The sequence below is a fragment of the Netta rufina genome (assembly GCF_964035555.1).
Source record: "Netta rufina genome assembly, chromosome: 8".
Taxonomy (NCBI): Eukaryota; Metazoa; Chordata; class Aves; order Anseriformes; family Anatidae; genus Netta; species Netta rufina.
The window spans coordinates 8,988,038-8,999,883 of record NC_140131.1 but is presented as its reverse complement, the minus strand read 5'-3'; the positions used below and the strand labels follow the sequence as shown (position 1 = coordinate 8,999,883).

General features: G+C 56.5%; 1 protein-coding gene across 1 annotated transcript; it reads right to left on the bottom strand.

The window, feature by feature from the left end:
* Positions 1-2,634: 2,634 nt before the first annotated feature.
* PDZK1IP1 (PDZK1 interacting protein 1) lies at positions 2,635-8,353 on the bottom strand (the record flags this gene model as incomplete). The annotated part of the gene is made up of 4 exons (XM_084291489.1): positions 2,635-2,917; positions 3,172-3,273; positions 4,499-4,607; positions 8,287-8,353. 4 exons carry the CDS (start codon positions 8,351-8,353, stop codon positions 2,845-2,847), a joined length of 351 nt encoding a protein of 116 aa, XP_084147615.1. The 3' UTR covers positions 2,635-2,844.
* Positions 8,354-11,846: the final 3,493 nt, after the last annotated feature.

Here is an 11,846-nt window from a genome sequence, read left to right as displayed (position 1 = left end):
GGAGGAGGGCAGATAACGGGGTGCCTTCATGCAGATGGCTTATTATCAGGATGTTCCAGGAGGGGCTTTAAGACAGTTAGTGATGCTGTTTGCCAGTTAAAGATTAGAGACCCCAGAGAATAATTAACAATCCCAAAACCCGGTTTTTCTGCTGGATTCTTCTGCTTTCTCCCCCCTCCCCCGTCCTCTTTAATCTATTCACTCTAGCAGGTGTAATAAAGTGATAAGGACCGGCTCCGGGGATGTTTGTTTGGCTACTACGGGTGTATAAACCAACAATGGATGGTATTTTACTTCTGGCTTTCAGGGGCTTGAATCGAGACCAAAAACTTCGCAGCCCCCTTGCCCACACACATCCATCCTGCTCTCCCAGCTCCACCTGGACCGGCCTCTCCGGTGCCACCGGGCTCCATCCCAAGGGGCTGTGACAGTCCCCTCCGCATGCTCACAGCCTCTGCCAGCTTCACCCTGTTCCCACTGGGGTTCCAGGCTCCCTTTTTGCCTCTGCAGGGCCAAATCTCATTGCCTGGGTGCTGAGGAGCCCAATAAGGGCATGCAGCATACCCTAGGGTATGCTGCATGGGGCCAAGGCTGGAGCTGGCCTTCCTTCCAGCAGTGGTTCACCTGCACACAGCAAGTCTTTAATTAAACCACCTTGGAATAATTTACGTATCCTCAGGGTTATACAGCACTAACCTTCCTTTGCTGGTGGTTTCGTGCAGCTCTCCTCATCAGGCTGTGCATGGGCAGCAAGGGACTGGTGGGTCTCCACCTGCCCATGCTGCTCCAGGGTTGTGGATGATGCTGGAGCAGAAACATCTTAACCCTGTGCAGGTGGGGAGCCTCACCAAGCTCAAGGAGATCAGGGAATCACCTGGGGACCATCAGGTGCTGCTGGTGGCCCTGGAGGGCAGCCCCTGCTCATGGGGTGGGTGCTGGGACACCTGGAGAAGTCATCATCCCAACCATGCTCTTCTGCCAGGGAGGGATGCGGCAGCGTTGTGCTTTAAGCAGCATCCCCAGCCCTATCAGCAGGAGATGAGATATCCTAATTATGGCAGTACAGGCGAGGATCCAGGCCGTATCAGCCAGCACAGAAAGGTAAACAAGAAATCCAACAATAGACCCTTAACACTCATTAGCAGTGTCAGATAATACCTCACTTTTCTCCCTTTGGGGCTTCAAATCTAATTAAGATTTTTCCAACAATAAATTTCATTCCTGCTCGTTCCCTTTTGTTCTTTGGAGGCTGCTCGGCCTTGTCCAAAAGCCCCAACCCTCTCCTGCAGCACCCACGGCCACGAGGGGCAGGGGATGCTGAGCAGCTGAGCACTGACCCCACATCCCCTGCCCCAAACCCGGGGATGGCTCATTCAGGGTGCGCATGAGGCAGGGAACGAGCTCGTTACTCATTATAAGGATGCTGTTTATAACTTCTTTTGCAACAGGGAGGTAAAAATTAATGGGTGCCCATCCTCTCGCCACACCCCCCAGCCGCAAGCCGGAGTGCTGACGCAGCGGGCAGGCGAAATGAGTAATCCTCGGCAAATTCTGCTGAGCAAATCATTACCGGCGAACCCTGGGGATCTTGTTTGTCAAAGCCACGCAGTTTGGCACCCGTGAAAGAAAAGCCAGGGGAGCAGCCTTGACCAGGGGGCGAGCTGAGGGGGCTCACTTCCAGCCCCGTGTCTGTACCCCCAGGCACGGGGCAGTGCCTGGTTTCTCAGTGCCCAGAGCCTTCCCCAGCAGGGACATCGAGTGTCACCTGTGGGAAGCCTTGGCCACGGGGCAGGAACTTGCAGTGCTTGGCAGCACACGCGTGGAAGCGATGGCACCCCCGTGAGTGCTTCCCAGGCACCGTCCCTGCTGCAGAAAACCCCATCCCTTCGGCAGGAGGGAGCCGGGTTAATGAACAAACAGCCTGGGGGGGAGAGGCTGGAGGCAGAGCAGCCCCACAGCCACTGCCTGGCAACGCAGGGGAAGCGAGTGCTTCGTGCCCAGCCTGGAAATGGTTCCCAGTTTGCTGCAGGTCTGCACCCTGTGGATGGTGGGATTCGGGGAGCTGTGCTCTTCACCCACCGAGCAGCACTGGGAAGTTCTGGGCTGGCTCCGTGCCTCAGTTTCCCCACCTCGGGAATGGCAGGGGGTGATGCTTGCCTCCCCTACACCGAGCGAAATAAAAGTCCATCTCCTTTTTCTCCCCTTTGTTGACACATCAACTTAGGAAAAAGTGGTTTTGGCTTCATCTAAGCTAGGAAATAAGGAACAGATCCTACCCGGGGGATCACGGGGTGCTGGCCCCTGTCTGAGCACCCTCCCCACCCTGCACCACCTTCCCCGAAGCGCCCGGAGGCTGGGAGCGCTGCGAGATGCCAGAGAGTCCTGCGGGTGATCAGGGAAATGACCCCGCATGCACAGCAATCCTCTTTATTGCTGGCAGGGAAGATATGTACAGGGGAGGAGATTTGTTCTGAAACGAAGACACGTGCTGTAGGGCCTTTGCTCATATAAAGGAGGGTGAGATGGTGAGACGAGAGCGGGTTCTGGATCGCCAGCTTCCCAGAGGGCAGCTGGGGATGTGTGTGTGTGGGAAAAAGGGGATCCCACACACCCCACAAGGACCCCCGTGCATGTCCAGATCAGGTCAGCGGCCCCGCAGCGCCCCAGTGGGGCTGGCAGGGGGGCAGAGCAGCAGGTCCTGCAGCCGGGATGTGGGGAGAAAGGGATGGAGATGGCAGGGCTGGGACAGGCTCCGTGCGGGGGGCATCGGGGCAAAGGGTCCCGGCGTGGCCACGGGAGGCAGGGCGAGGGGTGAAGAAAGGAGAAGGGGACAGGGGGACGCTGCTACATGGCGGTGGTCACCACCCTCTCCTCCGGCTCCAGCGTGTTCTCGTAGGCGTGCTTGCTCTCCTTGGACCTGGGGTGGGGGGAGAAGCACAGGCTGTTAGCTCGCCTCCAAAGCCGTGGCTGGGTGAGGCTGTGCTGCGGCAGCCCCAGGAGGTGGTGAGCAGGGCGGGCACTGCTGTCCTTCACCACCTTCTGCTTCCCCCTGGGGAGGACAAAAACCCCAAAACCAGGTGCATGGGGTGGGAGACCCAGAGCAGGGCAGAGGCCGTGGCTCTGCGTGAGCCCAGGAGCCACAGGGAGGGGGTTCCTGGGCACGTCCCTCACCTGAAGTCATTTGCGGTGCTCGCGTATCTCCCTTCGTGGCCGTTGGATATGACAGCCTCCTCCTTGCCCCCTGTGGTCACCCCTGACTCAACGTTATCCCTCCTGCAGGGGGAGAGGAAAGAGTCCCTTAGCAGGGCAAGAGAAGAGCAGCCAAACCCATGGCCCTGGGTGGCTCTGACAGCACCCAGAAGGATGTGGGACAGCAGAGGCTGAGCCAATACCGGGCGGATTTTCAGGGCTGTGCCCATACCCTGAGTGCCAAGAGCCACAGCTCACATTTGCCTCTCGGGGTGGAGGCACTGCCGGGGAACCCCAGCCACAAGCCCCACGGGGTGCTCCCGGCACCGGGGTCACCGTATCTGGCACACGCGGGGTTGTTTTCTCCTGCTGACTGGTTTTTCCAGTTGCCTCCTGTGTAATCCGTTGCAAAATAATCACCCGCAGTCAGAAGCGACACAGGCAGATAAGCGGGGGCCGTGCCCTGGTGCAGAAGGGTGTGTGCATGCGTGTGTGCACGTCCCCGTGTGAGCACCGCTGAGCATCTTCCTCCTGGGCGTGAGGCTGCCCGGCTCCCCGAAGAAGCCATCCCACAGCAAATGTGTGCTCAGTCTCAGCCCAGAGCCTGCGGGTTCACCCCTAGCTGCCACCCCGGTGCCTCCCCATGGGCGATTCCCCAGCCTTTCCCAAGGAACAGCCTCGAGCAGGCAGCATCTCAAGCCCATAGCTGATACCAAGGCGGCAGTGCAGAGCTGGCAGTGCACCCAGCTGCTGTGTTTTGCTGCCGTCCCTTCCAAACAGAGGTCAGATTCATGAATCTGCCACCCCCAGCTGCCCCTAACCCTGCCGCTGGGGCCTCCAGGCTGGGAAGGAGCAGCCTGGCCTGGGCTGCCGGGCACAGGGGGGGATGCGGGGTGGCAGGGACTGGTGCCAAACCCCCCAGGACGCAGGCTGCCGGGCACGTTCAGTCCTTGTCCCTTGCCGACTTTGGGCTCGGGTTCAAGATCGAGTTCCTGCAACCGAGTGAGGCAGGGGTCAGCTGAGCGAGCTCAGCACGCAGCGAGCCCCGTGCCAGCCCCGTGCTGCCTCCACCATGGGTCGAGTCCACATCGCTGGCCCAGGACCGGGGCTGCTCGGCCGCCTCGCTCTGCTGCTGGCTCCTCTCCTGCCTTGGCTCAGTCTGCTTCACCAATTAAAACATTTGGGGCTTGTTTTCACCCAAAATGCTTGTTTTTGTGCCATGATCATGGTGTTGCCAGCACCAGCACGGTGACAGAGGTGCTGGATGTGCCCCCTGCCAGCCCCGAGCATCCCCAGGCCCAGCACTCACCTCTTCTTGTTACACCAGAACCTGTTGACCACGAAGACGATCGCCACCAGCACCAGGAACACCACCACTGCGATGACACCTTGTGACCATGGCTGGAGTTTACCCCTGGCTGCAGGGAAAAGAAGGACAGAAGTGATACGAAATGCATGCGTGTGCTTTGCCTGCTGAGCTGAGCTTCTCCATCAACGTCCAGCCAAGAGTTCAACCCTACAAAAATGAGCAGAGGGCATTGCTGCTAGCCCAGAGCGGGTTTATGTGTCTGCCTGTGCCAACAGCATCAATCTCCCTGGTACGTGCATGCAGAGCTCACTGCCTTGCAGATTTGGGACATCTTGTGTCTCTTCATGTATGTACAGAGAGCAAAGGAGGGATGTGGATGCCCCTGGGACTGGTGGCACAGCACAGCAGGAGGCTGTTTGCCCAAAATAACAGGCAGAGGGGTTCCAGCAAATGGCTCAGAGCACACATGCCCCAGGCATTGCTCCCAGCTTGTTTTCCAAACACCACCCGGGGCAGTAAGTGACAGCAGTGACGCTGTAAAATTCCGTTGTCACTCTCGCAGCAAACCGCTGCCGCCGTGGATTTGGGTAAAATCCGCCGTTCAGCAAGTTTCCAGAGCAGCAAACTGATTTACGACGGGAAATTGAAGGCCGAGCGGTTCAGAGCAACAGCCAACGGCACAAAAACCAGGCGGGGCTGGCGGCGGGCCGGGGGGGGTGGTGGGGAGCTGCGGCATCCCTGTCACCCCAGGGGACATAACCGAGCCCCCCCCCCGCCTCCAGTCTTTTTCCAGCCTTTGCCCGAGCTGCCTGCGGGCACACGAAGCTCCTGGAGGAGGACCAGGAGCAGCTGAAGCCCTGACCTGCAGCCCCTCGTCTGACACTGGTGCTGCTCACGTGGAGTCTGGCTCAACACGTGTGCTCGCAGGAGCGTCAGGAGAACACGGAGTCATTCTTCTGCAGCCATGCCCAAGTGGTGACCTGGCCATGGGTGGGACGGCTGTGAGACGTGTTCCTGCAAACAGGAGAAACCCCAGGGCAGGACAGAAAGAGGAGGAACCCTTGTCTCAGTCCTTGCTGGGATGGCTGCTCCTTGGTTCTTGTGGGTACAAGGGAGCACCCAGACATACCCAACCCCAGCCTGAGCACCGTCCTGGGTGTCAGCTCCAGCACCAAAAGCAGAACTCATCAGCACAGTTGCATCCCTTCAGGATTTAACTACTGCTTCACCCAGGCTAGGCTTTTCTTCTTCCTCAGCTCCTCACCCATGAAGGAAGCCCTGGCATGCATGGATGGGGCTGCCTCCGCCAGCCCCATGTCACTGCCTCTGCCACCGTGCCCCCAGCCCCAGCACAGCCACTTCAGCCTGACACTGGAGCCTCTCGCTGGTTGAACACTTTGTCCAGACAGATCCCTGCTCTAAGCTGCAAACAGTCCTCACCAGAGGCAATAAAGGCGCTGTGCACCCTGTGTTTGCAAACCAATCATCCAGGCAGCCACACGCCACCTCTGCTGCCGGCTGCCATCCCGCCTCCCGGCTCTGCTTTGGGTTCAGCTCCTTGAATACTAACCCCAAGGGGCTTTTATTTAAATAATATGAATACAGACCCGAACTCTCCCACCCGTGCTGTGTTTCGGGAGGCTGCTGGCTCACCGCCTGCAGGTTTTGGGGAGCGGTGACCCCGCGGTGGAGCAGCGGGTGCCAGCAGCCCCAGCAGTGGCTCTCGCCCTCCCTCCCCACACAGACACCGCAGTGTGTTTACTGCAAGGTCCCAGGGCCAAAACTCAGCCGGGAGGAATTCAGGCGGAAATTCCCTCTTGTGTCAGCAGCATGCTTCGCCTGCAGTCCCCTCAAATCCGTGGGCTGGTGCCCGTGGTGTGGGGACGGTGGCAGGGGGAAGAGCAGGGCTCGGTCCCCACCTGCACAATCTGGTGGGCAGGAGATGCTCCTTCCCTGTCAAACAGCCTCAAAGACACCTTTCACCCCCCACCCTGAGGCCTGACCAGCTTTGTTTCCTCCCTCGCTCTGTCCTTGGCTGTTTTCTTGGCCAGATTTATTTATTATTTATGTTTTATTTTTCCTGCTGGGACCATGGTTTCCAGTCTGAGCCCAGGAAGGGAGGTCCAGGTCCAGCCCAGGATGAGTTCGCTGCTGGGGTTAAAGGAGTTCAAGGCCAGCCTGGGTTTGAATTTCCATCTGACCATCAGGAAGCTCTTCTGTGCTGTGCAGGTGAGGCTGCCCAGAGAGGTTGTGGGGTCTCCTCCTCGGAGATCTTCAAATCTGGACTTCGTCTTGGGCACCCTGCTCTGGGTGGCCCTGCCCGAGCAGGGGTTGGAGCAGTGACCCCCAGAGGCCTCTTCCCACTATTCTGAGATTTCGTGAATCTAGCAGGGACCCAGATCCTAAACCAAAGCAGAGGCAGAGAGCCCAGCAATGTGGGTGAGCCCTGGGGTGCCTCTGCTGCAGGCTGAAATATCCCCGTGGGGCAGGGGCTACACGCATCCATACAGAGGAAGGGCTGGGAGTCAGGCAGAGACAAGTGTCTGCGCCCAGGGGTTGGTGAGATCTTATCAGGGAGTGAGTGCATAGATGGGAGCCCTGCCTGGCACCACCGCGGGCTGGAGCACACACTTTGGCCTGGGAGGGATGGCAGGCAGGACGGATGACTCTCACTCGCCTTCCCTGACAATTTTTTAAGAGAGACATCCCTCCCAGGGCACCTGACCACCTCTGGTGGGTTGTTCTACAGCAAACAAGAACTCCTGAGCCAAATAACCAACGTGGGGCGTAGCCTCTGCACTCCCTGACAGGCGTGTGCCCATCCCTTTGCAGCTCCAGCTGAGATCGAGGAAAGCATCGATGCCAAAATAAGCCCTGGTGCACACCGTAACTCCATTTCCATTCTCAGTCTTGTCTTCAGACACAGACAACTTCTGGTGCATCTTCCCTGAGTGCTTGGAAAGCATCGGCTGTGCTCTGAGTTTTGCTATGTCTGAGAAAGTTGTGCCAGGCTCTGACTCCTCGTTAAAGGCTTTTTTTTTTCTTTCAAAGCAACAGCAAAACTTTCAATCCTGCTGACGGTGGAGACCCCACGCTGTTAAATCCTTCGCAAGTTGGTAAACAAATACAGGAAGAGGGGTCAAGGCTCGGGCATCAGGAGGAGAAAGGGGGAGGGAATTTTCCAGCGCTTTGGCAGGATCACATTAGTTTTAATTACTCCTGATTATTTGTAGTGTCAGACAAGTCTTCCCCTGCGTTTCATGAAAATAATGTCATAGCAATAGGAAGTTTCTCTCTAAAGCCTTCGGGAAGGGAGCGGAAGCCCAATTTGCGGAGGGAAATATCTCCCCCCTGCCACCTCACCAGCGATCAAAACTACAGGAAAACCTGTGAGCTCTTGGAATGAGAAGGAAAAGCAACCCCACGGAATGCTTTCCCGGGGTCAAGAGCGAGAAATAAGGAAAAAAAAAAAATAATAATAATAAAAAAAAAAAGCCTTAAGACAACACACCGCTCGCCTCAGAGTGCGCAGTGCTGCGGGGATAAATCAGAGCCGCTCTGTCACCGCCTAACCTGGAGAGCTGAGCTCCTGTCGGCACCTCCAGAGCCAGGTGAAGCGAGCAGCGAGCCTGTCCGCTCCCTCAAGGGATTTTTCCCATTTCTGAGGTGTTTTTCCCATTCCCAGAAAACTCTCCCGGGGGTGCCCACTGTCCCCGCAGCCTCCCCAGCGCGCTCCCCGTGCCTCAGTTTCCCCGGGCGCGGGGCAGCAGGGGGCTGCCGGCTCTTACCTTGCTGGCAGCTTGCGGGCTCCAGCGCCAGGAGGAGCCCGAGGGCGACGAGCCCCAGGGCCGGCATGGTGCGGGACTGAGGTGCGGGGATTCGCGGTGCGGGACTGAGGTGCGGGGATTTGCGGCGCGGGGATTTGCGGAGCGGCCCCTGCTCACCGGGGAAGAGCCGCGCTGCGCTCGGCGCCCTCCCTCCCGCAGGAATGAGCCGGGTAAATTATCAAACTCATTAACAGGGAGGCTGATGCTCACACCTGGCTATTCAAACCCCTGCCCCGGGAAGGGGAGGGCTTGGGGATGGGGGGGCGGAGGAGGTGGCTCTTTTTTTTTTCCTTTTTTTTTTTTTTTTTTTTTTTTTTTGCCGCCCCAGAGCCAAGGCTGCCGGGGAATTTGGGGGCAAGGCGACTTGAACCTGACGATCCCCTCCGGGCTTGGAAGGGAGCCGAGCCGCCCAGCCGACATTTGCATGGGCGCAGGAGGAAGCAGCACCGCCCCGAGCCGCAAATCTCTGCCGATCACACCTGGGGCATGCGGGCTGAGAGCTGAGACCCCTCCGACCCTGCTCCCCTCTTCCCCTTCCCTCCCTGCCACCGAGCAGGGCCCTGCCTGGGACCCCCAACCATCCCCCTGGGGCTGGGAGGCTGGAGGAGCCACCCCATCCCGACTTGGACCCGCTCGTTTCGCTGCTCAGCCCAAGAAAGAGGGGTGCAAAGAGAAAGAACTGCTTCTGTTCTTTTCAGCAAGTGCCATAAACAACCTAGGAAAACACATTTGTGGTTTAGAAACCTCCTTTTATTAAAGCTGCTGCTTGGTCCCTCCCCTGCCCCATGCCCTGTTAAACGGGAGGCTGTCAAACATCACAAACACAGCGCTCGTTTTATTGAGCCTGCGGGACTGTTTCCAGATTTCTCCTGACACCAGAAGAGGCAGAAACACACAAGGAAGCAGCACGGCTGCTGCTGAGAAGGCGTGGGGCTGGGGCTGGGGCTGGTGCAGGCTGTGGACAGCTGACAGGTCAGCCTGCAGAAGAGCTGGAGCTGCTTGGCTTTGTGGCTGCTCAATCCTGGTTACTCCCCAAGGGAATTTTGGAACTGGGAGCCAGCGGTGTCATCGTCATTCCTCTCGCTGCATCTCCCAGCCCTCCCACGAGCCGGGTGTGAGCATCCCTCTCCGTGCCTGCACACCTGCAGGATTTCCCCTCTCCATTCCTCCTCTTCCCCCCTGGACCTAAAAGCAACGTTATTTATGCTGGAAATGGGCTGGAGCTGGCTTGAAAACCATCTCCCGGCTCTCTCACCATTCCTTTGGGCACCTTGCCATGCCCCGATCCCCACGTGCAGCACAGGTAAGCCTCCTGCTAACCTTGCTGACGTCTCTTGCAAGAAGCAAGGGAGGGACTCTCCGAGGTGGGGACTGTCCCTGTGTACCTGGGAAGGACGTGGGATAACCGGGACCTGCCCATAGCAAGGTCCTGTGAAAGCAATCCCACTGTGAATCAAAAGGGATGAGCTGGTTTACAAAGAAATAATAATGAGAGTGAACTTTGGTTTCCCAAGGACTTGTTGGCGTGTCTCCCGTTCCAGGGAAACATGCAGAGATTGGGATCACTGCTGACTGCGTGTCGCTTGTCTCTTAGCAAAACCCTGGCAAAAATAAAAATAAAAATAAAAATAAAATAAAAATTAAAATTAAAAAAAAAATAAAAAATAAAAATAAAAATAAAAATAAAAATAAAAATAAAAATAAAAATAAAAATAAAAATAAAACCTATCTGGAGCAGAAGCCCCTAGCAGCAGAAGCCCTGTAGCACCCAGTCCTGCCGCTGCCTTTAGAAAATTCGGTGCCTGAGACACCCCCTGCTAATTGCTACCCACCCTGCAGTCACAGCAGAGCTCGTGGGGTTTCCCTATCCCTCCTCCACCCTTACTCCAGGACATCCCATCACCCCTGCCCAGCCCAGCCCCAGGGATTTCAGGGGGATTTTCCACAGGTAGGGATGTCTCCTAAAATAGCGGGCATGGCAGACCAAGAGATGAAGGCAGGGCTGCTAGGTGGGGGTCTCGCTATCAGCTCCCTCCTTAGGAGCAAAACCCACTTCACCATCACACGTTCCCCCGTTTATAAGACACTTAAGGAAGTGCTCTTGGTCTGTCCTTGGTCATGAGGCCAGGGAATGATTCCTTTGCTTATCTCAAAGCTTACAAAGCTCCAAGGCATCTGCTGAGCCCATGGCAGCCATTAGGGAGGTATGCACCATTGTGGCCAGAGGTGCACCATTGTGGCTCAAAGCACCAGGGCTGCATATCGCTCAGTCTGCCCCGGGGGGATGAGAAACTGCAAGCAGCTTTAGTGGCGGTGGGCTTAGCGCAGGGGCCAAGTCAGAAATTTCAGCAAATAATTTTCCACCTGCTTTGTCCCTTTATAACTCTGGCAGTGGAAGCACGCAATGTGCAGAGACAAGGAGCTGCACGTTCCCACTTTGGGAATCTCACCAGCCCTCACATTTATGCTCCCAGCAGCACGGAGATGCGGTGGGTCAAACCCCTCTGGCCCATCTTACAGATGGGGGAAACTGAGGCACAGAAGGATCAGTCCCTTCAGCAGCACTCAGCCAAAGCCCGGCTGGAGCCAGCCCCAGCCCAGCTCTCTCCTAGGGCCTCCTGTGAGCTGCTGCCCATACAACAACCCTCCTGCACAGCCAGGTCTTGGTATTTTGGGATTCATGCTGATATCCTCCAAAATTTGACATTTTTTTTTTTCCCCCCAAAGAAAATATGTCTTTTTTTTTAAGCCAAAATGAACGTTTGCTCAGAGCGCATTCCTGAGCCTCAAATGTGTTCCTGGGTGATATGGCTCAGAGCGCAGATGCCAGTTCCTCTTCAAAAACCTTTGTGGGGCTCCGTGTTTGGATGGAGGTTATTTGCCTTTCTCCTTCACTTCCTTCCTCCCTCCCTCCTTCCTTCCCTCCTTCATCCTCCCCATCTCCTCCCACTTCATCAGAAAGAGACAAACACATTAAGAAACAAAACAGGTAAGAGCAAGCCTGAACAGCCCCTAAAGAATGTATTTTTCCTTTAAAAATCAGATCAGTGAATTTGTGTTTAAATGGTTGCTCCAAAAAGAAAAGAAAAAACATAAAAAAACAAGCTCCATTTTTTTTAATTTTTTGGGGTATTTTTTTTTTTACATTTTCCATCAAAAAGTATTCCCAGCCTGTCCCAGAACTCCCCAGTTTCCTATTGCCAGTGGCTTCGTGATCTCAGGTGGAGCTCCTGGTGCAAACCCCACTGCAGATGGCACGGCTCTGAGTGCAAGCCTTCATTTAGCAGGGGCCGAAACGGACCCTTGCAGGGTGGGTTCATGGATTTTCCCCCCCTTCCTCCTGTGCTGTCTGGCCTCCTGTGCAGGTCAGGCAGGACAATGTTGGCAGGACTCGCCTCCCGCAATGAGTGAGCTATTTCACCCACTGGTTACTCAGTGGCGGACCAACCTGGTGGCCCCCAACGTCTGCCCTTAAAGCCCATCCAGTCCTTCCCACTGCCACGGGCAGGGATGTCTCCCCC